This window comes from Athene noctua, chromosome 3, assembly GCF_965140245.1.
Source record: "Athene noctua chromosome 3, bAthNoc1.hap1.1, whole genome shotgun sequence".
NCBI classification, from domain to species: domain Eukaryota; kingdom Metazoa; phylum Chordata; class Aves; order Strigiformes; family Strigidae; genus Athene; species Athene noctua.
In genome coordinates, this window is record NC_134039.1 from 87,485,516 (window position 1) to 87,508,653 (window position 23,138).

General features: G+C 53.1%; 1 protein-coding gene across 2 annotated transcripts; it reads left to right on the forward strand.

Moving 5' to 3' along the window:
* The first annotated feature begins 339 nt into the window (after positions 1-339).
* Positions 340-19,957, forward strand: CALU (calumenin). 2 transcript variants are annotated; one of them, XM_074903597.1, is made up of 7 exons: positions 340-433; positions 7,470-7,706; positions 11,721-11,914; positions 16,972-17,138; positions 17,261-17,321; positions 18,451-18,650; positions 18,766-19,957. In XM_074903597.1, exons 2-7 carry the CDS (start codon positions 7,486-7,488, stop codon positions 18,868-18,870), a joined length of 948 nt encoding a protein of 315 aa, XP_074759698.1. In that variant the 5' UTR covers positions 340-433; positions 7,470-7,485; the 3' UTR covers positions 18,871-19,957. The 2 variants fall into 2 exon arrangements, with proteins under 2 accessions (XP_074759698.1, XP_074759699.1); XM_074903598.1 differs by lacking the exon at positions 11,721-11,914 and adding an exon at positions 11,985-12,178.
* The last annotated feature ends 3,181 nt before the right edge of the window (positions 19,958-23,138 follow it).

The following is a 23,138-nucleotide window of genomic DNA, read 5'->3' on the forward strand; positions in this document are numbered from 1 at the left end:
CCCGCCCTTTCCCTCCGCGCCCCGCGCGCACGTGACCGCCCCGCCAGCCCCGCCCCTTCGCTGCGCGCGCGCCCCCCTCCCCGCAGCGAGGCGCCCGGGTGGGCGGGGCCACCGCCCGGCGCGCGCGTGAGGACGTGGCGCTTTCCAGCCAATCAGCGTCCGCGTCTCCGGCGGGGAAGGGGCGGGGCTGCGTCGGGCGGAGGGGGCGGGCGGGAAGAAGGGGCGGGGAGGGGGGCGGAGGCGGGGAGGCGGGCGGGAGGGAGGACGGGCGGCGCCGGAGACCAATCAAAGAGCCGAGCGTGGCTCCGGAGGAGGAGGAGCCGCCTTCTGAGTGGCCGGCGCGAAGAGAGCGCGGGGGGCCGTGCGGCGTGGCGCGGCGCCTACTTCCGGTCGGCGGAGCGACTGAGGCGAGTGGCGGCGGCGGCGGCTCCCGGTAACGGCGAGGGACGGGGCGGGCCCGGCGGGGCGGGAGGGGCCCCTGGGCCCGGCCGGGGGCGGCGCGGGCGGCCGCTGGGAGCGGGCAGCGACCGGCCGCGCTCAGGCGGCCCGGTATGGGCGAGCGGTAACGTGGCACCGGCCGGGCTGGGCCCGGTCGCCGTGACAACCCGGAGCGGGGAACGGCACCCCCCGGCCTCGCCGCGTCCCCCCCGGTCGGTCCCTTTCGCCTGGGCGAGGCCTGGGGGTGCGCGGTGGGGCCGCAGCGGCCCCGGTATAACGGCCGCGGTTGGGGAGGGAAGAGGGCAGCCGGTTGCTCCCCCCCTTCCCCCGTTTTATACAGGTTGGGGCTCCCGCAGCAACGAGGGGCTCGGCCGCTGGTTCATCCGCGGGGGAAGGAGACCCCCCGTCCTCACACTGCACCCCCCGGGGTGGGCGACACCGGTACCCGGTTCCCCCCCCACCCCTACTCCTTGTCAGGCTCCCCCGGGCTGGGCTGGGGCCAGGCCCGGGCCTCATCCTGCACCGGGATAACTGGGGACACTGGTGCTGGCTGCGGGGAGACCCTGGGGGTGATGGGGGGGTGTCCCCTCAGCTCCCTTTTCCTTTGAGTTCACCCCAAAACCCCCAGACTTTGTGCTCCTTTATCAGTGAATGTTTGGGTTTTTTTCCCCAGGGGGGGCCATGAATCGCTTCTTTCCCACCCGGTAACTTGGTTTAGCTCCCGTTCAGGGTGCAGAACCCTCCGTCCGCTCATTAACCAGCCGGTTGGCGACGCATTTATGGGCAGGGCCTCGTTAACGAACCCGCACCCCCGCTCGTGCCCTCTTGCCTTTTGGCATCGCGGCCGCTTGTCCTCACCCGCTCCTTGTCACCGTCACCCCCGTTGTCACGTGGAAACCCGCTGCTCTTCCACCAAGACCGGGTTTACCTGCAGCCCAGGATTGCTGGGGAAAGGGATTAAACCCCTTAAAAACCAAAATAGAGAATTAATTCCCAAATTCTGTTGTCCCTCGGGTTTTTTTTTCCAGTGAGACTGTGAGCGATGCCTTTCCAAGGGGGTTTCTCCTCTCAGCATCACCACAAAACCGAGCTCAGCGCATAATCCCGGCTTCCCCCATCGATGTGGCCACAAAACCAACCCGAGTCTCGCCTTCCTCCACCGGCGAGGTTTCGGCAGACTCCATTTCGAGGGAATATTGCCCCAATCCCCGCCGCTAATTGCTGCTTCTGGCTTCCCCGTGGTTCACTGCCGGGACCCTTTTATTGAGGAGAATCCGTCCCTTCCCGTCGCGGTTTGTGGTTTGCGTAACGAGCTGGGGAGGGAGTTGGGGTGCCTGTAATCGAGCTCGAAGCCTTCTTTTCCCCCAAACTATCAGCCTTGAGGAAAATTTGCAGGTCAGTCCTCTTGGTAGAGCAGCAGTTGGTCAGCAGAAGCCGTAACTTTTATTAATTATTTACCAATAACGGTTGGTTTATGGTTGGGTTTTATTTTGTCCCACCAAGCACTAGAGCAGCATCTTTCCTCGCAGAGGTGAGGCTCGGCGCCTCCCTGGCACCCGGCGTGATGCCAAGAGATGTGTTTGAGGTCAGATTGGCCCTTTTTAATCACCTCCAACTGGCTCGCCGCCACTTTGTTTAGACGTTGTAGATAAAATCGTGGTATTTACACCGATTCCAGGTCACGCCGTGCTTTAGTCCAGCCCGCTCCTAGGATTAATGAGGGTTTGGTCTGTGTTGGGCAGGGCCTCGGTGTTGGGACGTGCTCAAAGCGAGCACAAATCTCAGTACTCTGTGTAAATATAAACGTAGAGCTCCTCTTAAACCGTGTCCTCCCCCTCTGGCTGAGGTCACGGCCGCGCTCGGTTGCGTCAGAGCCGGCCGGGGGCTGAGGATTTTTCACCCGCCTCGAGCTCGGGTGGCAAACGGCCGCGCGGGCGTCGCTTCTCATCCCGTTTCCTTCCCCGGGAGGACGAGGGTTTTCCACACCCCCCCGCTTCCCTGAGGGACGCTGCTGGCGAATCTCATGGTCTTGAGAAGGGCTTAAACCCCCCCGAGAGTCCCCGCCGGGTGGGTCCCAGGTATCCTTCCCACCACAAAAGCCAGAAAGGAGCAAGTTTTTAACTTCCCACGATGTCAGTTTTAATCGGAACTCGGATATTTTGGTGGTGGTGTCACCTCGGTTCCCGCCGTGAGACGTGGCGGCTGAGCTTTGCGGGGTCCTGCCTCTAGGCCGGGCTTAAAAACTGGATCCTCCCAGTAGCTGACGGAGCGGCAGCGCAGAAATAACCTGCGATTTGAGGAAAACTGCTGGAGTTTTTTCAGCCTTTTCCCTCCTTCCTGAGGCTCTAGCGAAAGCCGTCTTCCTCCTTCAGTAAAACTACGCCCAAACTTCCCTTTAGTTTGGGCTAATTAACAGCCAAAACCCCGGAGCCATCATTATTTGTTTACCCTTTACCAGACCAGAGTTGACAGTGGAATTCCTGGTGGAATTAATCTATCTTTGATTTTTTTTGCTCCCCGCTAACCCCACCCCGTTCTGCCCAGTCGTACCGTGCCTTGGGTTTTTCACCCCGGTTTTTATATTTCTGTGTGTGCCTATGACCTGTTTTCATCCCTTTTTGTGTCCTCTGGGTATGATTGTGGCTTCAAACCAGCACATTGTGGTGATGTTAAACATCAAACACACACCCCACCCCACCCCCGTCTGCCTGGGAGCTTTTATTTTAGGGGGGGAGTGACCCCAACACCCGCTCTTGTCGCTGCAGAGCACAAATAAATGTGGATAAATCCTTTGGGGGGGTGTGTGTGTGTTTTAGTGGATTCCTTGCCCTGCTGCCTGCATCATTTTGGGCAAAGATGGGTCAAGAGGTTGATTTTTAAATTAAAAAAAAAAAATTAAAAAAATAAAATTAAAAAAATCCCTTGACCTCACTGAGTCCTGAGTAACGCTTCAGGCAGATGTTTACTTCTACAAGAAGTTGAGGGGTTTTTTCCCCCCTCCTGCTTCTTTCTTACCTCTGCGAGTGTTTTTAGCCATGCTCTCTTATTTCTGGTTTCTGCAGAGAAAAAAATGTGATTTTTTTTTTTTTTTTTTTTTAATGAAATAAACCTTTTCAGGAATTCTGCCTGCGTGGAGGGAGCAAGGTGCCTCGACCCTGCTGGGGCACGGCGTGCCGGAGAATCTGTTCGTTAGCAGTTTGATTTAAATTAAGATGAAAGCCCTAAGGATGGGGAACACCCCGTCACGGGTCTTTATCTGCCGTTTTCTCCCCAAACACGTGTGAGCGCTGCCATGTCCTGAGCGTTTCTGTCCTCGTGGGCGTCTTGTCACCCACCCAGCACCGGGAATTTGGTTCCAGATGGGCGTAGAGAGGCCGGTGGGGCTTAAATTAACAGTGAAATAGGTGTGAGCGAGGGTTCCATCCCCGGCAGGGTATGGGAGGCGCTGGAGGAGTGTCTGGAAACAAAATACCTCTCTGGGAAAATATTTTTTTTTCTTTTTTGGGGAGTTTTTTGGGGGGAGGGAATTGGCCAGGAGGACGTGAGAGCTGAGGGCGGCTGGTGAGCACATCCTTCGCATTCCTGGCCGCGCTGGCCGGCTCCCCACAGCCGCAGTTGTCGCTCCGTGTTGTGCCGAGGGGCTGGCCCGGGGCTCGTGCCAGGGGGTTTGACCGCGGGGCTGCGCCGGGGCCACGGGAAGGAGTTTCTGCAAGTGCCATGGGGCTCAGGGATTGTTTTGGCTGTGTAGTCTGGGCATGTTTGTTGTTTTGGCCTGCTAGTCCTGGCAGGTGCTCTTGGCCACGTAGCCTGGGCAAATTCATTGTTTTGGTCGTGTAGTCCGGGCAAATTCATTGTTTTGGTCGTGTAGTCCGGGCAAATTCATTGTTTTGGTCGTGTAGTCCGGGCAAATTCATTGTTTTGGTCGTGTAGTCCGGGCAAATTCATTGTTTTGGTCGTGTAGCCCGGGCAAATTCATTGTTTTGGTCGTGTAGCCCGGGCAAATTCATTGTTTTGGTCGTGTAGCCCGGGCAAATTCATTGTTTTGGTCGTGTAGCCCGGGCAAATTCATTGTTTTGGTCGTGTAGCCCGGGCAAATTCATTGTTTTGGTCGTGTAGCCCGGGCAAATTCATTGTTTTGGTCGTGTAGCCCGGGCAAATTCATTGTTTTGGTCGTGTAGCCCGGGCAAATTCATTGTTTTGGTCGTGTAGCCCGGGCAAATTCATTGTTTTGGTCGTGTAGCCCGGGCAAATTCATTGTTTTGGTCGTGTAGCCCGGGCAAATTCATTGTTTTGGTCGTGTAGCCCGGGCAAATTCATTGTTTTGGTCGTGTAGCCCGGGCAAATTCATTGTTTTGGTCGTGTAGCCCGGGCAAATTCATTGTTTTGGTCGTGTAGCCCGGGCAAATTCATTGTTTTGGTCGTGTAGCCCGGGCAAATTCATTGTTTTGGTCGTGTAGCCCGGGCAAATTCATTGTTTTGGTCGTGTAGCCCGGGCAAATTCATTGTTTTGGTCGTGTAGCCCGGGCAAATTCATTGTTTTGGTCGTGTAGCCCGGGCAAATTCATTGTTTTGGTCGTGTAGCCCGGGCAAATTCATTGTTTTGGTCGTGTAGCCCGGGCAAATTCATTGTTTTGGTCGTGTAGCCCGGGCAAATTCATTGTTTTGGTCGTGTAGCCCGGGCAAATTCATTGTTTTGGTCGTGTAGCCCGGGCAAATTCATTGTTTTGGTCGTGTAGCCCGGGCAAATTCATTGTTTTGGTCGTGTAGCCCGGGCAAATTCATTGTTTTGGTCGTGTAGCCCGGGCAAATTCATTGTTTTGGTCGTGTAGCCCGGGCAAATTCATTGTTTTGGTCGTGTAGCCCGGGCAAATTCATTGTTTTGGTCGTGTAGCCCGGGCAAATTCATTGTTTTGGTCGTGTAGCCCGGGCAAATTCATTGTTTTGGTCGTGTAGCCCGGGCAAATTCATTGTTTTGGTCGTGTAGCCCGGGCAAATTCATTGTTTTGGTCGTGTAGCCCGGGCAAATTCATTGTTTTGGTCGTGTAGCCCGGGCAAATTCATTGTTTTGGTCGTGTAGCCCGGGCAAATTCATTGTTTTGGTCGTGTAGCCCGGGCAAATTCATTGTTTTGGTCGTGTAGCCCGGGCAAATTCATTGTTTTGGTCGTGTAGCCCGGGCAAATTCATTGTTTTGGTCGTGTAGCCCGGGCAAATTCATTGTTTTGGTCGTGTAGCCCGGGCAAATTCATTGTTTCGGTCGTGTAGCCCGGGCAAATTCATTGTTTCGGTCGTGTAGCCCGGGCAAATTCATTGTTTCGGTCGTGTAGCCCGGGCAAATTCATTGTTTCGGTCGTGTAGCCCGGGCAAATTCATTGTTTCGGTCGTGTAGCCCGGGCAAATTCATTGTTTCGGTCGTGTAGCCCGGGCAAATTCATTGTTTCGGTCGTGTAGCCCGGGCAAATTCATTGTTTCAGCTGTGGGGCCCAGGCAAATTCATTGTTTTGGTGGTGTAGTCCTGGCAAATTCATTCTCTTGGCCGCATAGTTCAGGTGAATTCATTTCTCTTGGCTGCGTGGTCCAGGCAAATTTGTCATTTTGGCTGCATGGTCCGGGCAAATTCATTGTTTTGGCCACGTGGCTCGGGGAAATTCATTCTCTTGGCCCTGTAGTCTGGGCAAATTTGTCGTTTTGACTGTGTGGTCTGAGCAAATTCATTCTCTTGGCTGCATAATCTGGTCAAATTCTTTATTTTGGCCACGAAGTACAGGCAAATTTGTCATTTTGGCCACATGGTCTGGGCAAATTCGTCGTTTTGGCCACGTAGCCTGCATGAGTTAATTGTTTTGGCCATCTAGTCTGGGAGAATTCTTTGTTTTGGTAGTGTAGTCCTGGCAAATTCATTCTCTTGGCCCCGTAGTCTGGGCAAATTCTTTCTTTTGGCCACAAAGTACAGGCAGATTTGTCATTTTGGCCTCGTACTCCGGGCAAATTTATCATTTTGGTGGCGTAGCCCAGGCGAATTCATTGTTTTGGCCACATGGTCCAGGCAAATTCATTCTCTTGACTGTTTAGTCCAGACAAATTAGTTCCTTTGGCCATGTAGTCCAAGCAAAGTCATTCTCTTGCTGGCGTAGTCTGGGCAAATTCATCATTTTGACCGTGTAGCCTGGGTAAATTCTTTTGGCCATGTAGCCTGGACAAATTTGTCGTTTTGACCATGTGGTCTGGGCAAATTCTTTTGGCCACGTGGTTCAGACAAATTAATTTTCTTGGCTGCGTAGTCCAGGCAAATTGTGTTGTTTTGGCAGCATAGCCTGGGCAAATTCATTCTCTTGGCTGTGTAGTCTGGGCAAATTTTTTCTTTTGGCGGTGTAGTCTGGGCAAATTCTTTCCTTTGGCCATGTAGCCCGGGCAAATTCATTTTCTTTGTGGCATAGCCCGGGCAAATTCTTTGTTTTTTGGCCTCGTAGCCCAGGCAAATTTGTTTTCTTTGTGGCGTAGTCTGGGAAAATTCATCATTTTGGCCATGTAGTCCAGGCAAATTGTTTCTTTTGACCGCGTAGTCTGGGCAAATTTATTTTCTTTGTGGCATAGCCTGGGCAAATTCTTTCTTTTGGCCACACGGTCCGGGCAAATTAATTTTCTTGGCTGCGTAGTCCAGGCAAATTTGTTGTTTTGGCGGCGTAGACTGGGCAAATTCATTCTCTTGGCCGTGTAGTCTGGGCAGATTTTTTTTTTTGGTGGCATAGTTTGGGCAAATTCATTTTCTTTGTGGTGTAGCCTGGGCAAATTCTTTTTTTTGGCGGTGTAGTCTGGGCAAATAACTTCTTTTGGCCACGTACCCTGGGCAAATTAATTTTATTTGTGGCATAGTCAGGGCAAATTCATTTTCTTGGCCGTGTAGTCTGGGCAAATAATTTCTCTTGGTGTGTAGCCCGGGCAGGTTGATGGTTCTGGCGGGTGCCCTCGCCCCGTCCCCGCTGCGGCGCCCGCTCTGGCTCCTGACCCCCACCCCGGTCTCGCTGTCCCGCAGGTGCCTGCGACCCACCATGAGCGTCCCGCAGCTCCTCCTGTGCCTGTCTCTCTCCATGCTCTGCATCTCCAGCAAACCCACCGAGAAGAAGGACCGGGTCCACCACGACCCCCAGCTCAGCGACAAGGTCCACGACGACGCCCAGAACTTCGACTACGACCACGACGCTTTTCTGGGCGCCGACGAGGCCAAAACCTTCGATCAGCTCACGCCGGAGGAGAGCAAGGAGAGACTCGGGTAAGGAAAACAAAAAAAAAAACCCCAAATTGAGAGAGAATGAACCCACAGTGGATTGTTCTGGTTGTAAAAATCCCCCCTGGCCTTCACGGACCTTCTCTTGCACCTCAAGTGGCCGATTTAGTCTCGACTAAACCCCTTGACCCGCCATTTTTAAGGCGGCGGCAGCTGAAATTTGGCGACCGATGCGGCGCGGGGGCGCTTCTCCTCTCAGCCTGCCGGGACCCCTTCAGCTCCTCTGACCCCTCGCTCTTGCTCCTGCTCACCAAACACTCCCCAAAACTACAAAATTTCCCTCCAAAGAAGCAGTTTTGGCGTGCTCAGACCCCGCCGGTCTCCGATTACCGCTGGAGTCCGAGGCCCTGGGGGATTCCTGGCGTTTTCCTGCCACGTTGTTGCTTGAGAAGCAGCTGGTTAGTGAAAACAGAGCGTTTCTTAAAAAAATGACCTCCTGCTTCATCCTTTTGCCACCAGCAGAGCTGGAGGGGGGGTTTATCAGAGACTGGCTTTGGCAAGCCCGGCTCCTGGGCTCCAGCCCGGGCCTTTGTGCGCGCGGCGGCAGCAGCTGCCAGCGCAGTTGTTCACGTTGGGCTTAGAACAGGCTTAAACCTTCCGAGGTTCAGCCCCGATGAGACATTTTTGGAGAGTCTTAAGGGTCACGCTCCCGCCCGGCACCTCCCCGCTGAGCTCGGCCTTGCCCTTAGGCCCTTTCTTAACACATCGGGCTGAAGGACTTGACTTGTCCCGCTCCAAACTGATCACTAAATCTTCAGCTTTAGTGTTTTATTTTGGGGGGAAAGCAGCTTTGCTTGCGGCCTCGACGCTGCTGGAGCAGCACTTGGACCACGCTGAGGATGATGGGGAGGTGGTGGCAGGTTTTGGGTTTTTTTTGGGGGGGGAGGAAGCTTCCTGACGAGAAGGGAAACCCGGACCACGCGAGGGAGAAGCAGACAGACGCAGCCACGTTCCCAGCTCCGGCCTTGGCGGGGTCTGTATGAACCCTCCGGCCGATTTACCCTCCATAAAGGCAAAGACACCACCGGGCCTGCTGGAAAGTGGGGGTTTGGGCCTTGTTTTTTGTCCCTGGGGACTGTTTAAACTTCAAAAATCCTTTTTTTTTTTTTTTTTTTTTAATGTTTGGATCTGTCACAGCAAATGGCAAAATTAAGCTGAGCCCAGGTGGGTTTTAAGCGAGGGAAATAATTCAGAGAGAATCTCTTGACTTTTTTTTTTTTAATTTTTAAAAAATTTTCTCTTAAAAATTTTTCAATTTTTTTTTCCCCCCGAAGCAGGAGCGAACGCAAGCGTGCAGCTGCGGAGGGCAGAAAGGCGCCGGCGCGAGCCTCCCCCTGCGCTGTTTTCCTGCCCCGTCGGCTTTGTCACGGCTCCGGGTTTTTAATTTCATTGTTCTGCTGAGTTATCTGCTGGAAAAAGCTGGCAGAGGCACCGGGGCTGGGGTAAGACTTTCCACTCGGATGTTTTAACAAGTTCCAAACTGCTCTCGCCCTTGACATAAAACAATTTTTTTTAATTTTTTTTTTTTTTTTGTCTTAGTCAGAGGCGAATTCATCACACTTTCCCCAGCCTGAATTGGTTTGATAAACTTATTACGAATGTATAATCATGTAAATTTTTTATATTATTTTCTAATGGCTATCGAAAGGATCCAGTTTTCTGGAATCTTGGTTCTTCCCGACTGGATTTCCACACGCCTCTTCTCACCCCCCCACCCCGTTTCTTGGAGCCGCCGGGATTTCGCTCCCGTGCTCTCCCTCATTTATTTATTTATTTTTTTTTTTCTTTAAAAGCTGCTGAATTTGGGCAATGCTCGGCCAGTTTCCTGGCAACAGTGCCGAGCAAACAGGATCCCCCTCGCTTCCGTAGGGAGCGGGAAGGCGAAGCAGCTCCAGCTGGTGCCCCTGCCGCCCCCTCCCCACGTGCTGTGGCAAAACTTCTTGGTTTTGTTTTTTTTTTTAAATTAAAACTCATGTTTTTTTTTGTGGCTTCTGCCCTGGGAAACCAGCCTGTGAGCATCTGGTTTCACCACTAAGCCCTGAGCCAGCTGTAGGCAGAGGTTTAGGAGCTGCCTAAGTGTCCCCCGCGGCGCTGAGCTTGCCCCAGGTGAGGACAGTTTAACTTTCGCTTAACGCAATTAAACAGGGAAGCTCTTTCCTAATTAAACCTCCGAACTTCTGCTGCCCCACCTAGAAACCTTTCCTGGAAAAGTCTCTCCCGCCCGGGCTCCGGTTCTTCGTTCCGGTGTATTTTTATTTCTATTTTTTCTCCAATGTCTCCTGGCCAGGGTGACCACCTGAAGCCGATTTCGGTGGCCACCTTCTCCTTGCCCTCGGCCAGCTGAAAAGTGGTTTTGTCCCAAATCCTGTCGCTCGGCCTCTCTGCTCCCTCACCTCTTGCTTTGGTGTCACAAAAACCGGTGAATCAGGCCAGGATGGTTCAGATTTGATAACCAGGGAAATTCCCAATGGGATCCGGCCTCTGGAGTCACCAACCAGCCCAATCCTTGATTTTTTTTTCTTTGTCCTCGGTTTAACCCTTCAGGAGTTTTTAAGCCCATCCTGGAGCGCGGCGCCTGCTCGCTGCTGGTGTATCCTGACCTGCTCTCAAAATAGGACAATTGGAATTGTTGCCCTGAAATAGAGACTCAGAACGGGGCTGGAAAATGACCCCGTCGGGCTGCCGGCCACCACGAGCTCAAAGGCTCTTCTAGGAGTAAAGGAAATAATTCTGGTTTTTACCAATCTTATCCCAAATATCCATTCAGTGTTCTGCTTTTGGGAGGGCAAAATTAATATTTTTTGCCAGTCTCATCCTAAATATCTATTCAGCCTTTTGCATTTGGGAGGGCAAAGTTAATATTTTTTACCAGTCTCATCCCAAATATCTACTTAACCTTTTTGCTTTTGGGGAGGCAAAGTTTTGGGAGGCAAAGTTAATATTTTTTTACCAGTCTCATCCTAAATATCCATTCAGCCTCTTGCTTTTGGGAAGGTAAAATTTTAGGAAGGCAAAATTTTAGGAAAGCAAAACTTTTTTGCCAGTCTTATCCCAAATATCTGTCCAACCTTTCGCTTTGTGCCACAGAGGAAATTGTGATTTTGCTTTTTTAAAAGCAGTGAGGGACCAGCAGGACCCGGGAGTGAAGCACAGGGGGGGCTCCGGCATCGCCCCCCCCTGTCTGATGGGGTTGTGTTTGCACTTGATGCTTCACCTCGATAATCTCAGAATTAACGGTCTGGTGGGGATTTTAAACCTCAACCACCAGTTCGAAAACCCCGTAGGGATTAATTGAGTTTAACAGAACCGGGTTCACGTGGAATTTTCCCACTAAAAGAAGGAAAAAAATAAAAATTGTGATTGATGGCCGGGGTGGGGGGAGCCCCAAACTGACCCTTCCCAGCACCGCGCCTCCTGCCAACACCCCGGCTACTCCTAGGAGTAAACCACGAGGATTAAGTAGCCCAGCTCACCCAGGCTCGCGTGCGTCTGCCGGTGGCTCCCGCATTCCTCCTGCCGCTGTCTCCTCACAGCTGCCGCTAAAAATAAACCTCGCGGCTCTGGTTTCCCCCTCACCAACCGGGTGGGACCCCACGGTTGCTTCTGCCCCGCCAGGGTTTTGTTTTTGTTTTTTTTTTTTCTCTGTTGGGCTGAGCTTAGGCCTGAGAATGAGCCCAAAGCTGGGTCTTGGCATCCCGTCGAGGCCTTTAACGTAAGTACGCGCTTCCCCGCCCGCACGCCGCGGGGTGTTTCCCCAGATCTGAGACCAAAATGCTTTCCCCACCCAATTCCTGAAGGATACAAAAACCCGCGTGGCCTGAGAGTGAGCAAATCGGTGTTTCCAGCACCTAAACCCTACGTTGGTTTTAAGGAGAAGCCATCAAACCGCCGGCACACGGAAACAAAAACCCCTCGACTTGCTCGCTCCGGCCTCCCCGGGGCAAACGAAAGCCTTGTTTTCCTTTAACTTTTTGCTGGATTTTTCTGCATTTCCTACAGAAAGATTGTAAGTAAAATAGATGAAGACAAAGACGGGTTTGTAACAGTGGAAGAGCTGAAAGACTGGATTAAGTTTGCACAAAAGCGCTGGATATACGAGGATGTAGAGCGGCAGTGGAAAGGGCACGACCTCAATGAGGACGGCCTCATTTCTTGGGAGGAATATAAAAATGCCACCTACGGCTACATTTTAGGTAGGTCTCTACTCTTGGGATAAAAACTTGGCGGAGCCGGCGCTTGAAACTTGCTGTTTTGTTTTTGTAGAGTGATTGTAGGTAAGATAGACACGGATAAGGATGGGTTTGTGACGGAGGGGGAGCTGAAAGCCTGGATTAAGAAGGCCCAGAAGAAATACGTGTATGACAGTGTGGAACGGCAGTGGCAGGAGTTTGACATGAACCAAGATGGATTTATCTCCTGGGATGAGTACAGGAACGTGACATATGGCACCTACCTCGGTAAGGGGCGAGGTGGCCCAGCTGGTGGTGGGCTGGCGGCAGTAAAGCAGAGCGGCGGCTCCCTCCGACCCCAAAGCCTCAGAATTCCCCCTCACCCCCCCAAAAAAAAATTAATAATAATCTGAATTGGGCTCTTGATGGTGTTGGTGAAGTAATCGGAGGGGGAAAATGTGATTAAAAAAAAAAAAAAAGGCCAAAAAACCAAGCAAAACAAAATCCCAATGTGGGAAAATGACCCCCCCAATGTGGGAGGGAAAAAAAAAAAAAAAGGGGGGAAAAAAACCCCCCACCAAATATTGGGCGGGGGGGAGGAAAAAACCCAAATATGGAGGGGAAAAAAAAAATAAATACGGGGGGGAAGTAATCCCTCAAATATGGGAGGGGAAAATAAAACCAAATATGGGGGAGGAAAAAAAACCCAACAAATACGGGGGGGAACCAAATATGGGGGGAGAAAATAAACCCCCAAATATGGGGGGGGAAACAAAAACCAAATATAGGGGAGGAAAAAAAAACCTCAAATATGGGGGGAAACACCCCCTCCTCCCCCCTCCAAAATGAGGGTGGATAAACGCCCTCCCCCCCCCCAAATATGAGTGGATAAAACCCCCCAAATATTGGGGGGGGGGGGGAACCAAAAAACCAAAAAAGAAATACATGGGGGGAGGAAAGAAACCCAACAGATTTCTTTGGTGGGAAAAAAAAAAAAATGGGGGGGAAAAAAAAATACGGGGGAACCTTGCCAAATATGGGGGAGGAAAAACCCCTCCAATATGGACCCCCCCTCCCCAAACAAGCCCCCCTGAGGCGGTTTGCCCCGTGCCCGCGGGTCTCTGCTTTACTGACGCGCTTCCTTGGGGCAGCTTCCCCCAACCCTGAGCGCTGACGAGGTTAAACCCCCCCCCCGGCCCTTCCGGGGGTCTGCGCCCCTCCTAAATCCCTGCAGCTCCTCCTAAATCCCTGCAGCTCCTCCTAAATCCCTGGAACTCGTCCTAAATCCCTGCAGCTCCTAGCAGAGAGGTTTAATCGCTTCCCAAAGGCGGCCGGGCGCAGCTCAGCCCCCCCGCCTAGGCCTGGCAGCAGCTTTAGACCCCAGAGCTTGTAGATCTTCAGCACCTAAACCCGCTCGGCAGCCCCCCCGGGACTTAAACCCACCCCCCCCCCCAGAGCGAGGTGAGAAGAAGCTCTTCGGGGGTTAAGAGCTTGGAAAGATCCCAGTTCCTCTGGCAGCTCCTCCCGCCCGCTGGAACGCAGACGTTTATGGGACGATGAGCTACGGCCTGGAAGCATGAAATAAAGTTTAATTTGCTAAATATTGCCAAAGATAGTCAAATGCGCCCGCAGGACCTATGGAGGCTGTTGCCTCTTGGGTCTGGCTCATCCATCTTCCCTCGGGCTCTTTTACAGCCTCCCTTAAGAGAGGCTTAAAGCTCGAAGGAGGCTGCAGTGTCTTTTAAGAGAGGCTTAAAGCTTGAGCGAGGCTGCACTGTCTTTTAAGAGAGGCTTAAAGCTCAGGGGGAGGCTGCAGCATCTTAAGAGAGGCTTAAAGCTTGAGCGAGCCTACGGTGTCTCTTAAGCTTAAAGCTCAGGGGGAGGCTGCAGCATCTTAAGAGAGGCTTAAAGCTTGAGCGAGCCTACGGTGTCTCTTAAGCTTAAAGCTCAGGGGGAGGCTGCAGTGTCTCTAAGGGAGGCTTAAAGCTTGGGGGAGGCTGCAGGGTCTCAAGACAGGCTTAAAGCTTGAGCGAGACTGCAGTTTTTTTAAGAGATGCTTAAACCTCGGGGGAGACTGCTGCATCTTAAGAGAGGCTTAAAGCTCAGGCAGGAATGCAGTGTCTCCTAAGACAGGCTTAAAGTTTGAGCAAGGCTGCAGTGTCTCTTAAAGACAGGCTTAAAGTTTGGGGGAAGCTGAAGCTTTCTGTACTAGTGACTGGGGAAACCAGCTCCCAAAGACCCCCAAGGCTAGGCTTTACTGAGCTTCCCAGTCACCCTCAGGGCTAGGCCAGGCCTTACTTAGCTTCTCCTTTCCATTAATAGTGTAATGACTGGGAGACCCATTAAGCCTAGCCTATCTGTCCATTCAAACCCAGCCTGGGAGGCCTCCTAGGACGGCGTTGATGACATTTTTCCATGTCTGGGGTGGGATTTAGGCCCTGCAGGTGTCAAATATTAAACCCAACACCTTAATGAGAAAAAACCCTTAATGAGAAAAAATCTTAACGAGGAAACCCCTGGCTCCAGGCTTCTTTTTTAAAAATTTTTTTTAGGGTTGTGGTTTTTTTTTTTTTTTTCTTTTCCCCAGCTCCTTTCTGCCCCGATAGTCTCATCCCTCCCCCCAAGATCCTCCCTCCACGCCTGCAAACGCCGCTGGAAATTCCTCCGGAGAGTTTGAGCCGCGGCCAAGAGCCCGGCCGAGCCCTTAAACCGAGTTTAAAAACACCCCTGGCCCGGCACGTGGGAGCGGCGGCAGCGCCCGCGCTCGCTGCTCGGCCGAGCAGTGTAAAAAAACCAAAACCAAACGGGTTTTTGTTATCAAAACGGAACGCTGGTGGAGGGGTTCGCTGGGGTTTTTCTTAAACTAAACCTCCCAGCGCTGCGTTAGTCCCTGGGTCGCACCCAGAGCTGGGCTCGAGGCTCCTTCAGCCCGTCAAAATCCTGTTTTCTGTAGGGAAAAGCAAAAATTTCAAGTGAGAAAACACCCAAAAGCTTCTTCTGGAACTAAAACTGCGCTTAAAACCTCCTTAAAAATAATAGTATACGGTAATAACAACAACAACGGCCTTTCTCCTTGTAAAACCCCCTTTAAAATCTCCTTAAAAATAAGAATATAATTATTATTATTATATTTTAGTTTTTAAGAATTCTATTAAAATAATATAATTATTATTATATTTTAGTTTTTAAGAATTCTATTAAAATAATATAATTATTATTATATTTTAGTTTTTAAGAATTTAATTATTATATTTTAATTTTTAAGAATTATATCAAGAATATAATTATCTTTTAATTTTTAAGAAATGTTTTTTAACTTGTAAAACTCCCTTTAAAACCTCCTCAAAAATAAGAATATAAAGGGAGTTTTACAAGAAAAAAAAGGCGTTATTATCATTATATTCTTATTTTTGAGGCGGTTTTAATGATTATCTTTTATACAATATTAATATATACAGTATACGTACTATTCTTATTTTTAATAATTCTTTAAGAATATTCTTTTTTTTTCACATGTAAAACTTCCCTTAAAACCAAGAACATAATAGCAGCGCTCTTTTTAACTTTAAAACCTGTTAAAACCCCTGAAAAATAAGAATATAATTATTATGTTCTTATTTTTAAGAATTATATTATATTCTTTTTTTTTTTTACTCATAAAACTCCCTTTAAAATCCCCTTAAAAATAAGGATGTAATAATAATACCTTTTTTTTTTTTTACCTTGTCGCCACAGGTGGGTTGTGAAACCAGCTTAAAATTCAAATTAAACAGTGGAGCTGGTGCCTTTGCTCCCCCCATTCTCTCCCCTCCACCCGCCCTCTAAACCCAGGACTAAATCGCAAAGCGGTTTTGGGTGGGTTTAACCTTTTTAAACCCTCAGCCGACCGCAGCCCCTCGGCCCGACGACGGAATCCCCAATATTTAAAGAAATTCTTTCCCCTTGGAGTGGCTGTGCCTGGGCGTACAGCCGGCCCCGAGGCTGGGCTTTCCTCTTGCCCAGCTTTCACCTCGGGACTAAACCAGGGAAGTTTAGGTTTAATTATGCCCTAGAAGCGACTTAAAATAAAATCTTACCATCTTCTATTTAGCACCGGGGCTTGCACCGCGCTGCCTAATCCCCTGCCTTTTGTCCTGGATGTAAACAGAGAAGGGACGGAGCCTTTTTTTAGACCAGGCCTGGCTCTGGCTTAACTTCACCCCGCAAAGATTCGCCTACGGCCTCCTCCACCGATTTTTTTTTTTTTAAAATTGTTTTTTTTTCCTCTAGGCTGACAAACAAAGCTGCCTCTGGCATCCCAGAGCTTATCTCGAGCTGTTGCCAGTGGCTCTACCCCGGGGCCACGTGTGCCCCGATCCCCCCCACCGCGGCGGGCGCTGGGGGATGTTCCCTTGGCTTTGAAGCCGCCCCAGCAGCGGGGAGCGATATCCCCTTACACATTCTCCTCCAGAAATAGCTTAGGCTGAGCCTCCAGCCCCGCGCCAGCCAAAAAAAACCCCCAAACCCTGAGCACTGTCTCCTGGGGGGCGGGGGCATCTTCCCCGGGGAATGCTGGTGTCCTGCGGCTGCTGGCAGCTCCTCCTCCTCTTCCTCTTCCTCCCGGCGACGGGTGCCACTACCTAAAATTTAGGCTGCCGTGGCAAAGCATTGGGAGGTTGAGGTTGAAGTTGCAACCTGGGCTAGTGGAAGGTGTCCTGGAGGGGGGGACGGGTGTGTGTGTTGGAACTGGATGGTCTTTGAGGTCCCTTCCAACCCAAAATGGTCTTTGTTTCTATGAAGTTGAGGTTGGGCCGAAGAGTTTGAGGGGGGTTGGATTGAGAGCCGTTGGGTTGAGGGGAGGGTGGGTTGAAGTTGGGTTGAGGGGGAGTTGGATTGAGGTTGAGTTGAGGGGGGTCGGGTTGAGGTTGGGTTAAAGTTGGGTTGAGTTGAACTTGAGGCGGTTGAGGTTGGGCTGAGAAAGTTGAGTTGAGCTTGAGGCTGGGTTAAAGATGTTGACTTGAAGTTGGGTTGGAGGTGACCATGGGGCGGCCCCCCCTGCCCGAGCTGACCCGGGCCACTGCCTCTTCTCTCCCCCCACCCAGACGACCCCGACCCCGACGACGGGTTTAATTACAAACAAATGATGGTGCGGGACGAGCGCCGCTTCAAGATGGCCGACAAGGACGGGGACTTGACCGCCACCAAGGAGGAGTTCACGGCCTTCCTGCACCCAGAGGAGTACGAGTACATGAAGGACATCGTGGTGCAGGTGAGACCCCAAACCCCACCGTTTTGGGGGCGTTTTAACGCCCAAACGTCGCATCCTCGCGCTCGAGCTGGGTGGGGGAAACGCCTTGGGGGGCGCCTGACCCCCCCGTTTTGTCCCTGCAGGAGACGATGGAGGACATTGACAAGAACGGCGACGGCTTCATCGACCTCGAGGAGTACATCGGTGAGGCGCCGCGCGCGCTCCCCCACCCCCCTAATCCCCTTCCTAAACTTTAAACCTTCCCCCCGCCCCTCCGGCCTCGCCGGCTTCAATCTCAAACCCCAAATGTTGGGGGGGTTTGGGGTGGGAAAAGCCACTTCCAGATCACAAAGAATGAATTTTCTGCGTAAAAAAAAAAAAAAAAAAAGCCAAAAATGAATTTTTTTAAATTTTTTTTTTTTTTTTTTTTTACCCTGGTGGCAGCTGCTGGCACACGCTTTGCCCCCCCTCCCCTCATTTAATCCCCTTCCTAAACTTTAAACCTTCCCCCCGCTCCTCCGGCCTCGCCGGGTTGAATCTCAAACCCCAAACGTTGGGTGGTTTGGGGTGGGAAAAGCCACTTTCAGACACCAAAGAATAAATTTTCGGTGTTAAAAAAAATGCCAAAAATATGCTTTTTTTGCATGTCTCCCCCCCCACCCCTTTCAGCCATTTAATCCTTTTCCTAAACTTTAAACCTTCCCCCCACCCTCCTCTGGCCTCAACAGCTTAAATCTCAAACCCCAAATGTTGGGGGGTTTGGGGTGGGAAAAAACCAGTTTCAGACCCCAAAGAATAAATATTTTGCGTTTAAAAAAAAATAAAAAAAGGCAAAAAATCCGCTTTTTTTGTACCCCCCCCACCCCTCCAGCCGTTTAATCCTTTTCCTAAATTTTAAACCTTCCCCCCACCCTCCTCTGGCCTCACCAGCTTAAATCCTGAATCCCAAATGTTGGGGGATTTGGGGTGGGGGGCTAAAAAAATACTTTCAGACCCCGAAGAATAAATTTTCTCTGTAAAAACGCCAAAAATCTGCTTTTTAAAAAAATTTTTTTTTACTACTGCCCATCCCTACCCCCTCCCTTGGCAGGCAGGTGCTGAGCAGCTGCCCCCTTTTTTTTTTTTTTTGTTTTTTTTGTTTTTTTTTTTTTAATCCGACATGGAGAAGCGTGTCCCCACTCCAAAATACATCAGTTTTCCCCAAACCGCTTGATTTTTTTTTTTAATTTTTTTTTTTTAGGGTGAATTGAAGGGAAAAAAGTTAAAATTTAAAGAGGGAGCTTCTGTGGGGGCGGCGGTGAAGGGGTGTTGAGGGTGTCCCCGTCCCTTCCAGGTGACATGTACAGCCACGACGGGGACGCCGACGAGCCCGAGTGGGTCAAAACGGAACGGGAACAATTTGTGGAATTTCGGGATAAAAATCGCGACGGGAAAATGGATAAAGAAGAAACCAAAGATTGGATCCTCCCGTCCGACTACGACCACGCCGAGGCCGAGGCGCGGCACCTCGTCTACGAGTCCGACCAGGATAAGGTGGGCGCCGGGGGGGGGGGGGGGGGGGGCGCGGTTTTGTGGGAGAAAAGGAGGGTGAAACGGTTAAAAAAAAAATAAATTAAAATATGTGAATTTATGGATATTTATCTGGCAGGACGGAAAATTGACCCGAGAGGAGATCGTGGAGAAGTACGACCTGTTCGTGGGGAGCCAGGCCACGGACTTCGGCGAGGCCTTGGTGCGACACGATGAGTTCTGAGGGCTCCCCAAAAAAGGCTTTTCTTAAATAATTTATTTTTTACCGTTTCTGGGATTCTCGTAAGAACCATTTTTTTTTCGCTACTGAGACTGTTATTTCAGGCGATGAGGTGAAACAACACACACACACACAAAAAAAAAAAAATCTCTTCCCGTCCTTTATTATTATTTTTTTTTTCCCCTTCCTTCTCCAAACCCAACTCTTATTATGACACTTTGTGATTTTATTTTTTTTTTTTTTTTTTTTAGATTTATGCATTGTTTTATCGTTTTAACAACTTCTGTTTTATTTTTATATTATTTTTGGTTCCACGTGAAGCAAAGACCCGCGTCTCCCACCGAGCCGAGGGCAGAGCGATGGTAACACCCCCCCCCCTCCCCCTCCCTTTTTTGGGGTGATGCTGAGCCCCCCCCCCAGCTTTTAAAATTAACCAAAAACTCTAGAAAAAAAACCCAAAAAACCCAACACGGACAACAGTGGGGCCAAAAGGAAAAATAAACCCAGCGCTGAGTCACACTTGAGTTTAGACCGAGCTTTGCAAATCCGAGCGCAGGGTTCAGCTGGGGGAGGGGTGCTGCTCCCCCCCACCCACCTAATTAATTAATTAGGGAATGAATTGGAGCTGTTAATTAATCAGCAACACGAGTTGAGGGCGTTGCTCAAAGTGCCTTTAATCCACCCCCAAAAAAATATAAATAAACCCAACCCGCGGCCCCGCGCCGCGGCCTGGAATTGCTCTTTTTCCGTGAGGATTAATAACGATATTTTAGAATTATTTTTTTTCTTAATTTTTGGGGGGGTTTTTTTTTGAACCCCGCGTTCGCCCGGGGAACCTTCTCGCTTCCCGCTCGCCACTGTGGATCCTCCTCCGGCCGCTTCGTCCCGAGGTTGGTGCTGCCCAGGCTGGGGGAGCACGGCAAAAAAAGAGAATTATCCCCCCCAAAAAAAGCCCCCACCCCCAAAATCACCCCAAAACTCCCCGTTTTTTCCCCGTCCCCTTAAATCAAGTGTCCAGGATTCAACCGCGCGGACGTGGCTCAATAAAACTGTTTCCATCCACCCCAGGGGCCGTGCCGGGGGCTCGTGACGGAATTGCTGCTGTTTTACCCCAAAAAAGGGCAAGGGGGGGCGGGGGGCTCTTCCCTGCCCCCAGGGGGAGGTTGGGGGGAGTGGGGGGGTCCCTGCTGCCCCGCAGCTCCTGGGTGGGGTCTCAGCACCCCCACAGATGTAGGGGGGTGGCACTGTCCCATCTCCCTGCCCCACTGCTACTTGTGGGTCCCGGGCAGGCCCAGGGGGTCCCTGCGCTGCCGGCGCCGTGGGGCTGAGCCCCCCACGGGACCCCCATCCCTGGGGGGTCCCCCCTGTCCCCATCCCGTTGCCCCTCCCTGGGGACCTGCTGCCCCCCCAGGCCTGGAGGGGCTATGGGGGTGTCCCCAGGTGTCCCCCATCCCATGTCTCTGTGTCTTGGGGTGTCCCCAAGTGTCCCTGTCTTGGGGTGTCCCCATCCCTGTGTGTCCCCCATCTTTCCTGTTCCTGTCCTCAGGTATCCCCAGACTCCAAGTGTCCATGTCCTGGGGTGTCCCCGAGTGTCCCCCATCCCATGTGTCTGTGTCTTGGGGGTCCCTGGGTGTCCCCCATCCCAGGTGTCCCTGTCTTGGGGTGTCCCCATCCCTGGGTGTCCTGGGGTGTCCCCCATCTTTCATGTTCCTGTCCCCAGGTGTCCCCAGACTCCAAGTGTCCATGTCCTGGGGGGTCCCCAAGTGTCCCCCATCCCACGTGTCTGTGTCTTGGGGGTCCCTGGGTGTCCCCCATCCCAGATGTCCCTGTCTTGGGGTGTCCCCATCCCTGGGTGTTCTGGGGTGTCCCTGGGTGTCCCCCATCTTCCATGTCCCTGTCCCGGGGTGTCCCCATCCTTGTCCCCAGTCCCCGGACACCCCTGGCTGACCCTGAACCCCAGATGTCCCCACTCCCCTGATGTCCTTGGGCACCCCTGGGTGCCCCTGGTGTCTGGGTGCTCCCGAGTGTCCCCAAGTGTCCCTGCACATCCTTGCCCCCCCCCCCCCCCCCGAGTGTCCCCCCCCCAGTTTTCACCCAGTGCTGGATTTTGGGGCTCTTGGTGAGGGGGAGGATGGTTTGGGGGTGCAGGTCGAGGCTGTGGGCCCGGCGGGTCCCCACGTGTGTGGCCGCAGCCGCCTGGGGTGGGTGGTGGAGGCTGGAGGAGCCCGCGGTGGTCACAGCCTGCGGCCTGTCCTCCTGCCTCTCCTCCTGCCTCTCCTCCTGCCTCTCCTCCTGCCTCTCCTCCTGCCTGCGGCCTCTCCTCCTGCCTGCGGCCTCTCCTCCTGCCTGTCCTCCTGCCTGCGGCCTCTCCTCCTGCCTCTCCTCCTGCCTGCGGCCTCTCCTCCTGCCTCTCCTCCTGCCTGCGGCCTGTCCTGCCTGTCCTCCTGCCTGCGGCCTCTCCTCCTGCCTCTCCTCCTGCCTGCGGCCTGTCCTCCTGCCTGCGGCCTCTCCTCCTGCCTGCGGCCTCTCCTCCTGCCTGTCCTCCTGCCTGCGGCCTCTCCTCCTGCCTGCGGCCTGCCTGTCCCCTCTCCTGCCTGTCCTCTTGCCTGTGTCCTGCTCACACCCTGCAGCTGAGCGGCCACTCAGCAGGGCAGGCCTCTGGCCTTGGTCCCTGGCCCGGCTGCCAGTCCTCCTGCCCGTCCTCCTGCCCGTCCCCTGCCCGTCCCCTGCCCGTCCCCTGCCCTCCCGCCCGAGCCGCCCTTCCTGGCGCATCCCTCCCCCCAGCCCCTGCCCTTGCCCACCCGTGTGGCCACCATGTCCCAGGCGGGGCCACCCCCCGGCCACCTGCCTGCGGGGGGACGGCCCCCCCCGAGTGCAAAAATAACGGTGGGAAAGTTTTGGGGGGGGCCAAGACTGAGTTGAGGCGTTCCCGCGTGCTGAGGGGGGGCCCACCCTGAAGATGAAGCCCATGAGGGGCCCCCCCCACCCTCCGGGGTCACGTGACGGTGGGGACCCCCCCAAAAGGTCTCAAAGAGGTAAAATTCCTCCTCACCCGACACATCTTGGGGGGGGGGATTTGGGGGGGACACACACACAGCTGGGGGGGGCCCAAGGCCTCATCCTTGTGCAAACTTCTGGCTTAGGGGGGCTAAGCCAAGCTTAGAGCCTAGTCGGCCTCCTAAGCCAGGCTGAGCCAATTGTTGGGGCTCCTGTTTGTTGTTTTTTTTTGGGGGGGAACCCCCCCAGCTCAGGCCTGGTTTGGGGGTGCAGGGGGGTCCCCAGGGACACACAGGGGACCCCAGGCTTGGTCTTGTTGCCACTGCGCTGTCCCAGCCCTGGGGCGGGGATTTGGGGTCCCCCCCCCAGCACACTAATGTCACCATACTGGGCTGTAGTGGTTTGTACTGGGCTGTACTGGACCATACTGAGCTGTGCTCTACTGGGCTGTACTGTACTGGGCCATACTGTACGGTACTGGGTTGTACTGGGTCATACTGGGCTGTACTGTACTGGGCCATACTGTACAGTACTGGGTTGTACTGGGTCATACTGTACGGTACTGGGTTGTACTGGGTCATACTGGGCTGTATTGTACTGGGCCATACTGTATGGTACTGGGTTGTACTGGGTCATACTGGGCTGTACTAGGCTGTATTGTACTGTACTGGGTTGTACTGGGTCATACTGGGCCATGCTGTACTGTACTGAGTTGTACTGGGTTATGCTGTGTTCTACTGGGCCATACTGGGTTGTACTGGGCTGTACCAGGTCAGACCATCCCATACCAGACTGGACCGTACTGGGCCGTACACGGAGCTGTACCGTACCCTTCCGTCCCCTCAGTAGGCTCCAGGGTGAACGCTCCCCACAGCACCCCCTAAAGCTGCTGGGGGGGCACCCCGGGGCAGGAGCAGGGGGGGTGCTGGTGTGGGCACCCAAAGTCCCCCCCCTCGCCCCCCCACCGACCCCGGTGACCCAGGCAGGGCCCCCCCGGGGTGGGGGAGGGTGTGCGTGTGGGGGCGGGGCCACGGTTGCCAGGGCAACCAGAGACGCTGCCCCTGGGGCCAGTGACCCGGGACGAGCAACATGGACCCCCCCAGCGCCCCCCCCTCCGTGGACAGTGAGTGGGGGGGGTTCGGGGAGCCCCCCACCGGGGATGGGCACCCGGGGGGGGGGGAGCGCCTCACACATGGGCACCCCGGGGGGCGCGGGCACCCCCCAAACGCCTTCCCCCCCCCAGCGGAGCTGCGGCGGCTGCAGGCCGAGCTGGG